Here is an 18,063-nt window from a genome sequence, read left to right as displayed (position 1 = left end):
GGGTCTTGAATTAGTCACAGAAATACGCCAATTATAAGGCACGGTTGGGAGATAAGCGAGTATATACGCACTGTTTGACCCCAGACCGACTAACCATAGGCGTTAAACCGCAAATATCCAACTTTCTACGATTTTTTACAATGTTTACACCGCAAATCTCCATTTAGCAAGACCACCTTTAATGTCGCACCATACGGCGATCGAGCGAAGATCGGCGATTCCCAGCTGTGACAAAAACGTTTTACCTTATTTTCGCGATTGATCTGATATATAATTTGATACTTAATCCTCGCTGCTTTTTTGAGCGCGTTTCGGTAAATCTTGCCACGGATACCATATACTATATTGCAAAAGCAAAAAGTTATATTCATTTTTCTAGTCACTGTAGAAAGAAAATACATTAAAAATTTAAAGCGCGCCAAAGCAAAGATAATAGCTTTGTACTCTTTGGGCTTTATTGTTTAATTTGACACTTCTTTTTCCTTTTAGCCAATAAACTATCACAAACGCCCGTGGAATAATCGTTTCTGTCTATCAAATTTTTTGTCCCCCACGTACAACGGTTTTCTGCGATTTCAGTTGTTTGGCGCAGAGGAAAAAAATTGCTCAATGTTGCGAGTTTAAGTCAAGAAAATTGCCACTTTTTTTGAAAAAAAAATCACCAAGAGATCAAAAAGATTCGCTTTAGATTAAGAGACTATTCAAGTACAATTTGAATAGACGTCTATTTTTAATTCTACCAGTGAAATTGTTTTATATTCAGCCTACACAGTTTTTCCGGTAATTTAGCAAGAGTGTTGAGAACAATGCTTGTCTTTCCGAATTCATTTCATCTGTGTTTACATGGACAAATTTTAGCGACACCCTGCGGGGCTGAAGTATGTTGAGACGGCAGTAGATCTACGTATAAACTTTTCGCGCGTCGAACTCAAGAACAGCCGAGAGAAATGTAAATGTACTTAAATACGATGGCCTTGCCGGTCTTCAAAGGATTTATCCTGCTTTTTGTATTACAAAGCACGGTAGGTCAACGATATTCAAACAATTTTTTTACTTCACTCTTAAATTTCTCTTGGTATTTATGTTTTAAAGATAGGATTCTTCTTAAATTTCATTTTAATATCTTCTTTCGTCATTCAGGTTGACTCCTACAAAAAGGCTGGTTCGCCGAGGCGGCGTTCGAAGGATTTTACCATCAACAATGAGCGACTTTACCACGGAAAGGCGAAAATACCCGAGAATTCGATCGGCCAGCATGAACAAATTCGCGGGTTTTCTTCCAGGGGAAAGACCGTGGAGAAATCGCATCGACTGGCGAAATTATTCAAACTTGAACCCGAAGATCAAGATGAATATGGGTTGAACAGTTTAAAAATTTCACCGAGAAAGCATTATCATACGTTTAAATCGACAAGAAACGAACACACCATAAGGACTTCTGCGACAGCTGCGCAAAGAAGCGAAAATGTTAACAAGGACTACGTTTTTCGAGACATTGTCCGAACGGACACATCAAATTCATACGGTGGGTAAACTTTATTCTGTTTCATATAACGCTTTTTTAACTTTAACGACCGAAAATTTTAGCTGTGATATAGATTATTTTATTCTTATTTTAGGAAAGCCTTATTTTATTAAAAGCCAGTCTGCCAGTCTTCGATATCAAAGTTATTTTCCCGCGAAAACTTGATATCAGTAATTTTAATTTACATTTCGAAATTGTAATGGAGTCAACGCGGGTTTATTGCATTCTTGCTTAAAGCGATTGAAAAAAGGAAACCGGACACACTTATTAAAGATATAAATATCTAGCTGTCTGCTAAAACTGATGTATTCTTTTGTATGCAAAATAAATGTCTTGCAGGTGATCAGCCGTTGAAAATGATTATTTAAAACATGACGAAAAACGAAATATGCGCTTTATCTACCGCCCGTGGAATTGAGCGAAAAGGATTCCTTTCTTCATTGAGCAACATGCTGAGTTAGTTTTGAAATATGTCCTCCAAAATAACAAGTTTGTTTCTTTTAAATGTTTGCCGCTTTTTGTTGGAGAAGTATAAGATTAAAATCGCAACGATGCATTTGCATTTATTATTTTAACGCGTTACTTACAAGAAATTCGTCGATTCCTCAAAATTCTATCCAAACTGAACGTTTTTTTAGAAATTAAACTGGCCTAGATTAATCTTCTTATAGAGAATAATATCAAAACTGTATTTAAAACTACCCGAAAAAATAGTATCGAGAATCGAACGTTAAATAGTACGGAACAGCAAAACTTTTAGAAAATATATACAGCAAAATATGACTTCCTTTTTGTATATTTTGATAAAACGTTGTTGTAGTAAAATTGAACGCATTGAAGTTTAATGATGTTTACAAGCAAGTCATGAAGTGCGAAAAAAGATAAGAAAAAATTGTAGAAAATGATAAGAAAATACCGGCAAAAATGTTGGTTTTTATACGACGGCGAAATTTCGCTTGATCACTAAAAAACTATAATGAATCGCAGGCCATTCTGTCACCTAAGTAATTCTTCCTTCTAAAAGGCTGTCATTCATTTATTTTATAATAGCTTTAAGCATTTCGATTACCCCAGTTGATTAATATATTTTATATTTCGGAATGGAACACTGGTCCTAGGGAAGTACATATGCCTTGATGCTAAAAAATGATATTTCAACAAGTTCGAATTATTTTTTTTAAAAAAAATAACCGTAACGTCTGTGAACAGCATGAACGGGGAAGTACCGACAAATCAGCAAATAAAATCTTAAGATAAGCTGCGTATGATTTTAGCGCCAGTGAGTCGCGGAGGTTTTTTTTAAACACTCATAAATCCTTATAGAATTACCCACGATTTTCATACATTTCGGTCATTCGGATGGTCTTAATGTTTTGATTAAAAAGGATTTTTAATAACACGCCCTTTTTAGAAAGACATTTAAAGAAAAAAGGTGTTGTTGAAAGCTATTCGACAGTTCTTGACTAGATTTGTTGGTAATGAACTCAGAACAAACCATTTTAATGACATCTAGTCATATCTCATCGAGTCCGCCTTCTTCATTTACAAGTGCAAGATCAATAAAGCCCCCATAAATCGCTCATATCTGCGATATATAACCAACAAATCTTTAACAGCGGCATACATTTTGTCATTTAAAGTTTCACCACCTCTTCGACGGGTAAATATTGGATTTATTTTATATACCAACCGAATGATCGTGATAAAATGCTTTTGGGGAACGTGTGATTATGAAACCCACAAGTCTAAAAGCACTGACGTCACATTTTGAGTGATTTTCTGATAGTGTTTTTTCTGACATCACATCCTACGCCTTGAAGCATTAGAAATTGAAATGTGCCGTGTTGAAAATGTGACAAAAAGGTTAATATATCTTGGCAATCACTTATTTTCCTGCTCCTTTCAAAATATGCATTCGGTAAAAACGTCTTTCTCAAATCACTATGATATAGAAAACGGCAGTTATCATTTTTTCTGATCCATTGAAATTATATCTGATAATAAGTGAAAACACAAATGTACTGTGACTGAAGGTATTTTTTTTTTTAAAAAAGGGTAAGTGACCGACAAAATGCTAAGTCATCGGACTATTATTTCTGGGACAATCAGTGAGAACAGAATTTTAGAGATTTTTGCATCACAAAAAGATAACAATAATCGAATTTCCTAAGAGATCATTATCTAGTTGCCTGCAGACATTTACATTCTCGAAGGAAAGGTGACTGACCAACTATAAATTTAAGGAAAGCGTGGGTAGACAGAATGTTTTATTTTTTCTATTTGAATTTATAATTTGTTTATGCATATTTAATGTAAATTTAACAAAGCCAACAAACCAAAATCACTTCAAAAGAAACATCTGTATTTGGAGGAAATTTTAATCTGATTGTTTCTGTGCTGTCTTACATGACGTAGCTATTGGTAATCGGCTCGCAGTCACTTCCCGGGCTTATAGGGGCTACGTCACGGACAATGCATCCTGAAAAATTGGCAAGTTTTTTCAATTCATTCATAATCTGTCTTAATCTTCGTCAGTCGAAACCATTCTTGGAAATTTCCCTTTTGATTACTTCTTGGTTGTTTTTCTATGTTTGAAAACTATTATTTAGAGCTTCCCTTCAATTTGAAAGTAATCAGAAAAATGGCTTAAAATACCGTGACATTGCTCCTTTAAAGGGGAGGGAAATTAAGAGAATTTTACAAAATACAAGGAAAATTGTTTTCTTAATTCCGAAAGCGCTCTTTTGATTACCATAAATTCTAATCTAGAAAGGGGCAGATTTTGAGTTTTAATAAAAGGCAGGATTGATTATAAACTGAAAGATTATTTTTCGAATTTATTCAGTTATTTTCGATTTTTTTCAGGTTTTAAAGCTTTCTTGTTTCCCCATTGCTCAGACTTGGTTTGCACTCAAATTTAATCAAAATATCTCCATAACTTACTCCAAGTTTTCACATTTCATTTGTTTTATACTCGTGTACGCCATTTTGATTTATAAAAGCTGAGAGGTCTTGGGTCTGAAATTTGAAAGTAAAAGTTAACAATGAAATTTCACGTAAGAATAAGAGTATAAGTTTTTTTTCTCCTATATCGTATTTCTCAGTACAAACAGTTTGGGCCTTCATGTAAGGGTTCCAAAAAATTACAAAAATATTCACTGAATTAAGGAATTGAATCTTGTTAAGGATCAAGTACTTAAAGAGATAACAACTTGGAGAACAGCGTTTTGACTGCCTTTGTTGGTCCTTTTGTCCTCCAACACACGAACCTATTTTGTAAAGCGCCGATTTTAATATCGTAAAAATGTATAGGTAAATACACTCAAGAAGTTGAATTGTTTGCGCTTAATGAACTGCTGATGCGGTGTGCGGAGACAGACAGATAATTAAAGCCATCTAGCCTGTTTACGTCATCGTGTGGGATTTGTTTGCTATAGAATGACGTATGTAGTGCCGGAAAGCTACCCGGATGAATGAGGATTTCAGTTGGGGGAATACATCAAAAGTCAAATATACCTAATTTGAAGTGTCAACTGAGAAGGGAGAACTTTCAACATGGTCAACTCCCGCCTTGCGGACACCCCGCTATTACAGACAGGGTCTTCTCGGCGACGAACTGTTTCAAAATGGCGGTCTCGTAGTGAGGAACGCGCCCAGCCCCGATCTTGAAAGTGGAGTAGACCCTGGGAACGAGGTTGGTTGAAGTCCCGACGGATAAGAATTACTAAAAAATAGCTCCCGCTTCTACGAACTTTCTGTATTGCGAACACCAAATTGTGGTCTCAAAGGTGTCCGTTAAGAAGTTGACTGTAATTTAAATGTCTAAAATAAACTGAAGTAAAATAATAAAGAAGAGTAATTTCACCGTCAAGCGTCAAAGGACTTATACGTCAAGGGGGCGTGGCAGTGGTTGTTAATTAAAACGCGATCCAGCGAGAAAGTTTTACTGTCATTCGTTGAGGAAATTAAAAAGGGGGGGGGCGGGGGGAAAAAAAAAAAAAAAAAAAAAACAAACCCCAGTATTTTCAGAAACAAAGGTCTAACTTTTAAGTCTGTAATGCTGTGCATTTAAAATGAAAGCTTTCAAACTTTATTATCTGTACAGGTGATTCAACTTTGTGATCGGAGTGATTTTCTACTATCTTGTTGATCCCTATAATAAATGGTCAAATTTCTTCTTCTTTTAACAGCAGTAGCACAGGCTCCAAAACAACACAAAGGGACCAAATGGTACATCACTTCCGTGTCCATGGTCCTCGTATTGCTAATCGTCGTAGCCCTTTGCGTTTACGCACCGTGCGGCTGCCAGTGGAAGCGCCACCGAAACGAATTTGATGTCAGTTGTCCAATCACAGCTTCACAGAAAGGAATGTGTGGGAAATGTTACCTGCATAGGAATGCAACAACTAAGACAATGACGTATGAGGAAAGACCGCATCACGTGAGTGTTACCATGGCTACCAATGACAGCCATCATCGTCAAAGTTCAGGAAACTACTCATCGCAGGTATAAATTATTTCTGGTGAAAATATTAAGTCTCCTTACTTATTGCCATGTATTCCTTTTAATGTTACCTAGAGAAGAGAATTGACTGGTAAATCAGGACAATATTTTTACTTGATTTTATTATCATTGATATTGTAAGAAGAAATTGATGTCAATCATTGTTGGTAATGAGCAGAGCCAGGTTCCAAAAATTAAAGTGATTCTATAGGTACATAAAAGGTAGGACTGACGGACTGACAGACTGACGGACTGAAAGACTGGTGGACCGACGGACGGAAGGACTGACTGACTGACTGACTGACAGACTGATTGGCTGGCTGACTGATTGACTGGCTGACTGACCGACTGACTGACTGACTGACGAACGGTTGAAGGGCTGACGGACTGGAGGACTGACGGACTGAAGGACTGACGTACTGACAGATTGAAAGAATGATGGACGGACGGACGGATGGACTGACTGACTGACTGACTGACTGACTGACGGACTAAAGGGTTGAAGGGCTGACGGACTGAAGGACTGACGTACTGACAGATTGAAAGACTGATGGACGGACGGACGGATGGACTGACTGACTGACTGACTGACTGATTGATTGACTGGCTGACTGGCTGACTGACTGACGGACTAAAGGGTTGAAGGGCTGACGGACTGAAGGACCGACGGACTGACGGACTGAAGGACTGGGAGACTGACGGACTGACCGATGGACAGATGGACGGATCGACTGCATTTGCGTCTATCTTCTTTATTATCCAGAAAAAAAGATGCACAAGTGTTTCTTCTCTTGGCTAAAATTGGCTTGTTGTGGCACATAATTGATTTCCTGTCTTTTGTTTGTTTGTCATTTTTTTCACAGTATACGTGGGCGCAGGGTACACAACGACCTGGGAAACTGAAACAAGCTAAGAGTAAAGTATCAAGCTTATTTAAAGGATCTCGCGGAGGCCATTTGTACGAGCCAGCTGGATACCGCTATAAACCACTGAAAAATACAGAAAAAAGAGAATCATTGACTTACGAGCCCGAATGGACAAGCATTGGTGCTTTCTTGAACAAAAACCAAAGATCTAGCACTTATGGAAGCACAAAGGATTCAGAAAGAAGGTTCGTAGACCGCTACGGAAGACGGTCACGCGACTCACTAGACGCGGGGGATGAAGTAGTGGAATACGCATTAAAGCTCCGCCCCCGGCGACGTCAGGTGATAGAGCTGCGCGAGTTTCCCCTGGGGTATTCGAAGAGTTATCTAAACATCGATTTGGAATCTGACCCTGGGGTTGTGTTTGATCCCTACCGGGATCAATTGTACCGAAAAAAGGCTAAGACTTCCCAGCGGTTGACTTTCTCTGATTCAGATTTAAGGAAGCTTTCTTGCACTGACAAACTTGGAAATTACGACGAATCAGAGGACCTGTTTAATGCCGCAAGGCCAAGAAAAAGCAGCTTAAAGATGGGAGGCACAAAAGGAAAGACAAAGGCGAAAGTTGTGCAATTTTTCCCATCGAATTTCAACTATGATGCACAATTTGTTCAAATTCCCCCAAAGAACAAAATGGCGGAAAATAAAGTTGGAGAATTTGAGAGGAATTTCAACTTGTCTTATCGTGAGTCTCGGAATGATTTCAAGGCTGTTGATATTAAAGCCAGCCACGAATCAAGCTTCAACCCGACTAAAGATGGTAGCAATGAATTGATGAAACTTCCAGAAATCAAAAACAAAGAGTTTTCTTTTAACGATAGCAAGGAGCATGCGGTAGATTGCGACATAAAAAGTCCCTCGATGGAAGTCACCAAGGATCAAAACTTTATCGTACAACCACGTGATTGTGCCAGTTCATATGTCAATTACGGTTGTAGATCTTCTACAGAGGTTCTGACAGCATCCAGAGAAATACCCATTGTAAGTCAGGGATCTCAAGCTTTTCATGGAGACGTGGAAGGCAATGAGAAACCTGCTAAGAATTTGGAGTCGTTTTCAAGTTCCTGTACAGATCTTCGTAAATCTGATCTGAATTGCAAGCCTGAGCCATTAGCTGGATTGCTGTCTCCCATTCGGAGAGCCGCTCACAAGAGAGACAGCTGCCATAAGGGAATAGTGACGTCACAGGCCGCGGGGGACTTGGTCTGTGTTACGTCATACGTACAGCCGCTGACCTCCTCCAAGTATACAGTGCCTTATGGAAACAGCATATATCAGCCTCAACCTGATAATACCACGAGATTTAAATCTAGCCAATCACAAAGTGACTTTGAGAAGGACGTCTGGGGCATGGACAAGACGTCACTTTATGAGCCGCTTCAGCGCTTTCCAGAAAAGGAATCGAAAAAAGAAAGCTGAATAAATAGAACGCTGCCAAAAATTAAGTAGTAAAAACGATCACGGGAAAGAAGTAAAAACTCAACAAACCTTCTAGTTTTCCCAGGCTGTCTAGCATACACTTTCTCCTTATGATCGGCAATAATTTAAAGCAGAAGTTAGAAATTATAAATTTCTGTTAAAACTTTCGAGACATGATTTCTCCCAACCATTGCTGTAAGAATTTTATGGAGAACTGTATTGAGAATTGGTATGTGACCACTGGGTTATTTTAAGGGTCGAATCGTATCAAATATTTTATCTAAAGCGTGACATATTTTTTGCAACTTCGGTTGTTTAGCTATAGGCCATAGAGCTCTGGAACATAAGGTGGTAAAGGGTGAGGGGTGGGTGGGGTATAGCTCACGTTTCGCGATAAAAGCATCATTTTACGTTTTGTTAAGTTCATGATCTTTCACGTAATTACCGATAGGGCCACAAAATCACAATTCGCGACAAACAAAAACTCGATTCTCGCATCAAATTAATTATACAGTCAAGGCTTGCTGCTCTTAAACAATTCGTGTTTCACGGAGGAAAAGATATCAGTCATTTCACACTTCACATCAAAAGTATATCAGTTCATGGCTTACGAAAATACCCTTTACCACTCTATCAATAAGATATCAACAAATTATTTAAAAACTGAATATAATTTCCTAAGTATTATTTTTGAATGTAACTTTTTGTTATTTGCTGAATAAAAACCTTTTATTTACTTAACATGGTATGTGTTCTTGCTTTTTACACTTCTTTTACTTCCTGAAAATATATAAAAAAACTTCCTCTGGCAATAATTTGCAATAGTACTTGTTGCACAAACCATCGGTACCGAACGGAGAGAATTCTCGCGCACTCATTGCTCGAGAGCTATGTCAATGAGAGTATAGGCGATAAAATTAACGTAACCTGTAAGGCAACGTAGAGCAAATTTCGGAAATCTTTAGAAATTGTCGCGACTTTTCCAAAAACAGAATCTAGCGAGTTGTGTCTGTCAATTGGAACAGTTGGGACGAAAGTTTGCCAACATTCGTCGGCTTCAAGTGAGAAAATGGCGATCTTACGAGCTGTCATACGCGCGCGCGATTTTGCACTGATTTCTTATCTAATTCGCCAGTGCTATGTATGGGTAATCAAATGGTGACGAGTGAAATTAGGAAATAATTTCACGAGCGTTTAGGTGAGGGAAATTATTAGAATTTTGACAAAATGCAAGTGAAATTATTTTCTAACTTCACGAGTATACCATTTGATTACATTTTAATATCATAGGTGACAAATTACGTTGCAATCTTAGATGTTTTTGACTGGTACATTGCATCGCGAACTCTGAGCTTTGATAAGTTGAAAGCATACATTTTGCTTAAGTTCGCAAGGGTTTTTAGTCTTTGAATAAAAACTTTCAGAGATTCCTTTTTGCCGTTGACAAAAAGTTTCAAAGATGAATCAACTGTCAATTATTTCTCACATTATGACCATAGTTCGTCTTGAATGAACTGAAAACGGCGCCCGTGTAAAACGCTCAAAAATCCGCTCGATGCCATTTATGTAATTGGCTTAAGTCTTGAAGTCGTTTTGACGTTTTGAAATATAAAATATCATCAAAAGATTTAGTACATGGCCAAGGCTAGCTGACTAAGATGAAATTCAAGCGAAAATGTACAAAGTTTAAGCCTTAAAACATCTTTTATTCCGGACGCCATCTTGCCGCTAACTACGTTGCCATGGCTATTTTATAATTTCACATGTGAAATTATAAATTAACGTTGAAATTTCGCGCCAAAATTAAGGAGTAATTTGTCACCTATGATATTATGTATAAAACAAATCGACCGCACTTTTTTATGGGTCTACACTCTTATAGACCATAGAAATGAGGCCATAAAATGTCCAGAACTTTGCAGTGAAAAAATCAGTTCAACTTGAACATTCTATGACGTCATTTTAATTCTTCTTATGCGCGCCAACCTCGTTCCCAGGGCCTCTCTCCTGTTCCTACCTTGTCGTTGAGGAGAGAGACGACAAGGGAGGAAAAGGAAAGAGGCCTTGGGAACGAGATTGTACGCGCGCATGCTTATTATCGCGCAGACCTCCCCGTCGCGAAATATTTCTCTTCCCCTGGCCATAGTTTTTGGTGTCCGTTGTCTGCGCGGGGTTTAAAAGCACGCGGGATTGACGCCGCACAGAGGAAAGGCTTATTTTCCCTAACAAGACCCTCCCGATGAACGTTGAGTCTGCTTTTTTGTGATATTACAAGCGCGCGCTTATGTCGAAGACATGAACAAGCGCGTGCTGCTGGCTAACGGCATTTTTAACGCTAATAAAGAGACAGAAGTCTCGAAACGTCCGAGAATTTTATCGTATTTAGCACATTAACAAAACTTTTGTTTATTTTTTGCTTATTACGCTTCTGCTTATGTTTGAGCTTGTGCACAAGCAGAAATTATTATCACGCAAGCTTCCAAATTCACAAAACGAAGCTTTGTTAGCAAACAGGCTTTCTTATGTCTGCATCATAATTTCTTTTCCCGCACCAATGAGTTTAAAAATGATTCACTTCCACTCGCTCTGCTCTGTTTCGTAGGGCTAAACAGATAGTAACGCAACCAAATGATCTACGCCATATACGCTTGTACCGTTACATGACCGTTACATTTGTGTTAGTTGCGTGACTCCCTCACACGTCACACAAAACTAAATAATGATTGGCCAATTTTTGAATGACGTGCGCGCAGCCGCACGCGTATAAAAAGCGCGTACTTTTCAAGTCGTCATCAGTTTTGCTGCAGTCAAGTTTCTGACATGATGTCGGTTTCTGCTCAACTAATAGCCGAAAAAACAAACGGGTAAGTCGAAAAACCTGTACTTTCCGAGCTAATTAATTAACATCGTAATTATATTAATTTTCTAATTACTGTTATTGTTCTAATTGACTCCTAATTAAACAAAATTCGCCCGCGAAAACTGAAGCGATGGTGTGAAAATTGACTGCCGTCTTTTCAACGACTTTTTCGGCAGTTGAAAATTTTATTTGTCTTTCATTGATAATGGTAGGCTAGATGCTTCTCATTCTCTATAAGAAGTTCTTTTGTCTGTAAACGTATCTTTTCGAGAAAAAGATTTAGTTAAAAGGTCTGAAAGCAGTTAGTTTTTGTAGCAAATTTTACCCGGAGCAGCGAACTTTGTCTGAAATCAACTTGAAAAATTTTAAAGGGTTTACAAAAGCCTCAAAAAGTTCACAAGCTTTCTCTCAAGTCCACAAGTTGTAATTTTCTTTGCCTTTCTTTCAGCGTGAATGTATTTCTCTTCACATCGGACAAGCCGGAGTTCAAATCGGCAACGCTTGCTGGGAGTTGTATTGCCTTGAACATGGCATTTTGGCGAACGGTCAAATGAATGAGAGTTCAACTGAAGTGCAAGATGATTCGTTCAACACTTTTTTCAGCGAGACGTTGGCTGGAAAATATGTTCCTCGTTCAGTTTTCGTCGATTTGGAACCGACTGTTGTGGGTAAGTGTTTTTTAAGTTTATTAGTTTGAAAATGTTTCACGAAAACCCTTGCGCTTTCTGTAATAATTTGATATTTAATTTTCTTTTCGATATAGTTGTCGCTATTTTTTTGTGTGTTAAACTTAGTTCTTATCGCTAGCTAACTTTACGACTTTATTGTTTTATAATGTATCGCAAATGTAGTTAAAATGAGCGATGTATAAGATTACTTTTTAAAAATTGGTCCGTAATTTCATTCGGCAATTCCCCACACAATTTTTACAGAAGTTTGGTGTCATAATTGCTCTCGTTCGCTAGAGCCACTTTTGCTATTATCCTGGTCTTTCTCTTTCAACGTCAAAAGAAATATGTAGCCGCAGTTTCTAAGATTTCTTCAAAAAGAGTGAATCGAAAGCTATGTGTTATCCTCTAAGGCCAAGTAAAAAATCGACAAATGTTTCCAGGACGTAACAAATCGATCGAAATCGATCATCGGAAACCTAATCGATAAATCGATATTATTCGATATTTTTCGATAAATGATTAACTAATTAGTATCGAAAATCGATCAAAATCGATAATCACACGATTTGGGAGTGGATTATCGATTTTGATTGTGAAAGACTGTTGTTTTGTGTTTTGAAAAGGTTCCGTGCAATTCTCGGCGTTCTACTCTCCACGATAAGTTTTTTCAGTTTCATATGAAGTTACTGTTATTGAGACATAAACTACAATGAAGATAGTAATTAACGTCAAGTCTGAAAGTGATCTGATCAGTTCCTGTGACCTGATCATATAAATAAAAGATTGTTCAAACAAACGTAATTAATATGAAGTGTAAAATGGAACCCTTTGCGGGTATTAAACCGGTTGTTTCGTCTACAAATTGTGTCGCTGACGAACGTCTTTGGTTACGTCGCGTATACATATTCTGATATTCTTTGTTTTATAGGATTGCATTGACCATGTTTTATTCTTCGTTCGAAAATAAACGTTGCCGAACTGACCTGACTGGCCATTAGCAAAACAACTTGAAGGCGAAGCGACTGCATTTCTTTCAACGTCACACTTCAGGATTGATTGAACACACACACACAAAAAAAGTAGCTTTTCTTCTCCGATCGAAATTGATACAAATCGTTTGAAATCGATACTAATCGAACGTGATTGATACTTTTCGAATGCAATCGATACTAATCGAACTTTAATTAGTGAAATCGATCAAAATCGATAATCACAAAGAATTGGGTCATCGATTTTGATCGATTTTCGATACTAATTAGTTAATTACTTATCGATGTTTATCGATTTTTATTGATTTTTATCGAGTATCGGAATTATCGATTTGTTACGTCCTGATGTTTCTCGTCCCCGCCCGCTTCATTTTTTGGGGCCGCCTCTCTTTTTTATTATTTGTTATTGGAAAAATTGAAATGAAAAAACAAACAGGCGTTACTTTCACTTTGTACCTAGATGAAACTGATTTCTATAGGACATGGCTTTTGTCTGCGTTTAATACGAACTCACGCCAAAATTTTAAAGCCTGGGTACGGAGAAAAAAAAAATCAATATTCGAACAACACGGGTAAGGAATGGAACAAAAAGATAAATAAAAAATAACAAAAAAATAGCGCCCGCCCGCTCTCTTTTTAAAAGAAATCCGAACGAGAAACATTTGTTTTATTTTACTTGGCCCAAAAGGCTACGAATGTTAGATCACATAGGCGAGACTTATAGAGGAAGGAGAGCTAGCGGGAGAGGAAAATGGGGGGGGGGGGGGAGGGGGGTGTATATCTGTACCAATTCGAACTGAGTTTTGATTTTAAAATGTAGCATGAGCAAAACAATTACTTGTCTATTTCTTTAAGGCCCGTTTGCGCAGGCGATTTTTATAGTGTGATTTCTGTCGCGATTTCCCCGGCGATTTTTGTCGCACTCGAGCTGCAACCATTTGCAATTTCAGCGCGATCTGAGCGCGGTATCGTTTTAATTTGTATAAAACGTAAGTAGTGAGCAGAGGTTATGCATCAGAGCATGTACACACACGTCTTTTAAACAAGGATGGTATCGTTGTCGTCGTAAGTTCGAAACATGCAACCTCGCGCTAAAATCTCGACTGACGGATTGTACTATAAAAATTGCAGCTAGTATCATATTCGCACGATTTCATTCAACCATGGGCACGACAGGAATCGCAGTGAAAATTGCATCAAAAATTGCTTTTGTAAATGGGCCTTTAGATAAAACGGAAAAATAAATTGGGAGTGGGTGGTTGGGGGACGGGTATAACTTGTATGTCTATAAATGAAAGGGAGATTATGACTAGTACTATTAGCACTAGGAACAAAGCCTTAAAACTGCATTTAGATGCTTCCCGGGTAAGTTTAGATTATAATTTTGTATATCACAACAACAGTAAAGTGTTCACAGCCCTCTATTTTGTCATATTTTTCTTCGATTGTTGAACGCGGAAAATGGATCGCGAGAAAACTGGATCCGGGCCGGGGAGCAGAATTTTTTTTCTTTCTTCGGCTCACCCCCACCTCCACCCCTTTGTGGGGGTGGGGGTGAACATGCAACACCCCACCCCCACCTTTCACCGCGGTCAAACGTCTCAGGCAGTTTTTCTTTCTAATTCGGGGAATTTCGTATAATAAAGAGCAAGTATTAGTAAGGATAGATAAAATAGTTGCCGAGTGTAAATATATTTCCATTCCCTCGAAAAAGCGAGTATTGTTTTTACTTTTTAAACGCTCCGCAACCGAATCGAATGCTTTGACAAATGGCACCAACAAGTCCGTATTTACCTGTTTTTTCAAACAAGTAGAACTCTTTTAGTAAAGCCCCAAAAAATTAGTCATCAGAATACCGATACAGTATCGATCTTTGAACAGTGAGAATCAGACATATTTCTATCGTTTGACCGCGGTTTCCCCCCTCCCCCACCCCTTTGTGCTTTACTCTCGGGCTCGCTTCGCTCACTGTTTCGCCTTTTTTTTTCATTGAAAAATAAAGGGGCTGTAAACGGTCTACAACAACTTCCTCTATTTTAGTCATCCTATCTGAATACAATTTTCTGATTATTGAACCTTGTTTTCTATAGACGAGGCTCGAACCGGAGTGTACCGTGAACTATACCACCCTGAACAGATGATCTCTGGCAAGGAGGACGCCGCTAACAACTATGCTCGCGGGCACTACACCATCGGCAAGGAAATTCTGGATCTTGTGATGGACCGGATACGAAGACTGGTCAGTAGTTTTTCGAAACTGCTGCAGGGGTAGACACCATATATGTAGAGGTCAGACAACTGGGGCAGATATGGGTGGGGAGGGACGGTAGTGAAATTGCCTCTGAAGAGGAAAGCGACTCTGAACATGGTAGGGTGATTGGCGATTGGTTAATGATAAGGTTCAGAGTTGAGAAGGTTTTTGTGGTTTGGAAAAAAAAGAAAGTTATTCGACAACCAAGGCTTGATTCGGTCGGGCCCTACCCCGAATGAAACCGCCAACAGATTTACAACATGTCCAAAAAAAGAAAAGAAAAAACGAAAAAATTGGCAAAAACGGTGGTGGTGACACGTAAAACCAACGAGGAAAAAAAAGACAAAAAATAACAAAAACAAATAAAAAAGACAAGACAGAAAAAACAACAAAAAATAACAAAACTTGAAACAAAGGAACAAAAAAAGACAGATAAAGCATGAATCAAGAAAAAACAGGACTCCTGCCAAAAAAATACAAAAGACAATAACAATAGATAAAAAAAATATAAAAAGTGCACCACCGCTACAAAAAAATAAAAATAATAAAAATAATAGTCTACGGCGGGCTAAAACCTTCCCTTCCCACCCCTCCCTAGCCTACGTGTAGCCGTCTTAGGGGGCCGCGGCTACACGTAGGCTATCCCTTCCCATCCCAGCGTACGTGTAGCCGTCTGGGGAATGCGGCTACACGTAGGCTATCCCTCCCCTCTCTAGCTTACGTGTAGCCGTTTGGGGAATGCGGCTACACGTAAGCTATCCCTTCCCTAGCTTACGTGTAGCCGTCTGGGGGAATGCGGCTACACGTAGGCTATCCCTACCCTAGCCTACGTGTAGCCGTCTTAGGGGTTGCGGCTACACGTAAGCTATCCCTTCCCTAGCCTACGTGTAGCCGTTTGGGGAATGCGGCTACACGTAGGCCATCCCTTCCCTAGCTTACGTGTAGCCGTTTGGGGAATGCGGCTACACGGAGGCTATCCCCTCCCTAGCTTACGTGTAGCCGTTTGGGGGAATGCGGCTACACGTAGGCTATCCTCTCGCTAACCTACGTGTAGCCGTTTATGGGGTTGCGGCTACACGTAGGCTATCCCCTTCTCCCTGGGGCACATAATTCTACCCTTCCTTTACACCTACCCGCTAAAAAACAAAACAAAAAAAAAAACAAAAAACAAAACAAAAAATAACAATGGACAGTACATCTGTTGGCAATTTCATTCGTCCCTTCCTGCGGTCAAGCTTCTAAAATATCGTACATTGTGAAAGGTTAAAAATCTCCTTTGGTGATTATCGGCCGTTAAGAACAGTGTTTCGCCGCGCTTGTCTAAATTCACTGTTGTGGGCAATAATTATTAGCATTTTTATCTCCTCTTTCAGGGGGGTGCGTGTTTGTGGTGGGGCGGTTTTGTTTTAAGCTGTTAGTTATTTTGTTTAATTGCAACCGTGACTTTAGACAGGTCACTTGCAGCTCTGTTCTTGGTGGCTACGCTGCCGATCCCTCTGCCTCAGTTAGTCTGTGTTTTTAGGTTTAAGATCATGGAAGACTTTGCGGAAAGGTCTTTTATGGATTGCCTTTGGGTAGACAAGAAAAATTCCTACTGGACTTGGGGGTTGGCCAGTAGGGAGTTTTCTTGTCTACCCAAGCGCTCTGTTTTTATTTTGCAGGCGGACCAATGCTCTGGTCTTCAAGGATTTCTCATGACCCACTCGTTCGGCGGTGGCACCGGCTCCGGGTTTTCATCTCTCCTCATTGAACGCTTGGCCGTGGATTTCGGCAAGAAATCCAAGCTGGAATTCTGCGTCTACCCAGCGCCCCAAGTGTCTACCGCAGTTGTGGAACCTTACAACGCAGTCCTGACCACACATTCAACCCTGGAACACGCAGACTGTTCGTTTATGATGGACAATGAAGCTATATATGATCTGTGCCGTATAAACCTAGACGTCGAACGACCCACTTACACGAACCTTAACCGTCTAATTGGTCAGGTTGTGTCTTCTATTACAGCTTCTCTTCGGTTCGACGGCGCGCTGAATGTGGACCTGACTGAATTCCAAACCAATCTTGTACCGTATCCAAGAATTCACTATCCACTTGTATCTTACTCTCCGATTATTTCAGCTGAGAAGGCCTTTCATGAGCAGTTGACCGTAGCAGAAATTACAAACCGTTGTTTCGAACCGTCCAACCAAATGGTCAAATGTGATCCGCGACATGGGCAGTACATGGCATGCTGCATGCTCTATAGAGGTGATGTTGTCCCAAAAGACGTCAACTCGGCAATTTGCGCCATCAAAACCAAACGAACTGTCCAGTTTGTCGAATGGTGCCCCACGGGTTTCAAAGTCGGTATCAACTACCAGCCCCCTACGGTTGTCCCCGGCGGGGACCAAGCCAAGTTACTCCGTGCGCTGTGCATGCTGAGCAACAGTACTGCTATCGCTGAGGCCTGGGCCCGACTGGATCACAAGTTCGATTTGATGTTCGCCAAACGAGCGTTTGTTCACTGGTATGTCGGCGAGGGGATGGAAGAGGGTGAGTTTATTGAAGCGCGCGAGGACCTTGCTGCTCTGGAGAAGGACTATGAGGAAGTGGAAGCGGCTATACCTGATAATGATGACGACGAGTACTGAACTGAAAAAAAGACAAGGAAGGGAAACAGAAATAAGGCTTCCTTCCTTGATCACTTTTTACTAACTCTTCTTGTAAGAAGTTGTATTCAGCAAAAGAGAGACGGGACTCTTACGTAATTCATAATCAACTAGTGTATCGCCATTGGCATTTAACAGTCAACAAAACTACCTAATAGGAGAGTCACACTATCTTATACCAATCATTACTAGGTCGGGCGTTCAAGAAAGGTTTCTTTCACTGTTACCAACCAACCAAAGACCAAGAGCCGTCTAAACGTAATTTCTTTA

At 39.5% G+C, this 18,063-nt stretch overlaps 2 protein-coding genes across 4 annotated transcripts; both read left to right on the top strand.

The window, feature by feature from the left end:
* Positions 1-611: 611 nt before the first annotated feature.
* Positions 612-8,532, top strand: LOC144628294 (uncharacterized). Of its 2 annotated transcripts, none has more exons than XM_078486377.1 (4): positions 612-1,022; positions 1,141-1,525; positions 5,719-6,032; positions 6,893-8,532. In XM_078486377.1, the coding sequence occupies exons 1-4, from the start codon at positions 954-956 to the stop codon at positions 8,372-8,374; spliced, it is 2,250 nt and encodes a 749-aa protein (XP_078342503.1). In that variant the 5' UTR covers positions 612-953; the 3' UTR covers positions 8,375-8,532. The 2 variants fall into 2 exon arrangements, with proteins under 2 accessions (XP_078342503.1, XP_078342502.1); XM_078486376.1 differs by having other exon boundaries at positions 5,716-6,032.
* Positions 8,533-11,123: 2,591 nt separating this feature from the next.
* Positions 11,124-17,829, top strand: LOC144628319 (tubulin alpha-1 chain-like). 2 transcript variants are annotated; one of them, XM_078486413.1, is made up of 4 exons: positions 11,124-11,238; positions 11,683-11,902; positions 14,985-15,133; positions 16,807-17,829. In XM_078486413.1, the coding sequence occupies exons 2-4, from the start codon at positions 11,785-11,787 to the stop codon at positions 17,773-17,775; spliced, it is 1,236 nt and encodes a 411-aa protein (XP_078342539.1). In that variant the 5' UTR covers positions 11,124-11,238; positions 11,683-11,784; the 3' UTR covers positions 17,776-17,829. The 2 variants fall into 2 exon arrangements, with proteins under 2 accessions (XP_078342539.1, XP_078342538.1); XM_078486412.1 differs by lacking the exon at positions 11,124-11,238 and adding an exon at positions 11,360-11,442.
* Positions 17,830-18,063: the final 234 nt, after the last annotated feature.

Source organism: Oculina patagonica, chromosome 10 (genome assembly GCF_052425735.1).
Source record: "Oculina patagonica isolate OP01 chromosome 10, crgOcupat, whole genome shotgun sequence".
Classification (NCBI taxonomy): domain Eukaryota; kingdom Metazoa; phylum Cnidaria; class Anthozoa; order Scleractinia; family Oculinidae; genus Oculina; species Oculina patagonica.
Note: the sequence above shows the minus strand (reverse complement) of the source record. Positions and strands in the feature narration are given on the sequence as shown.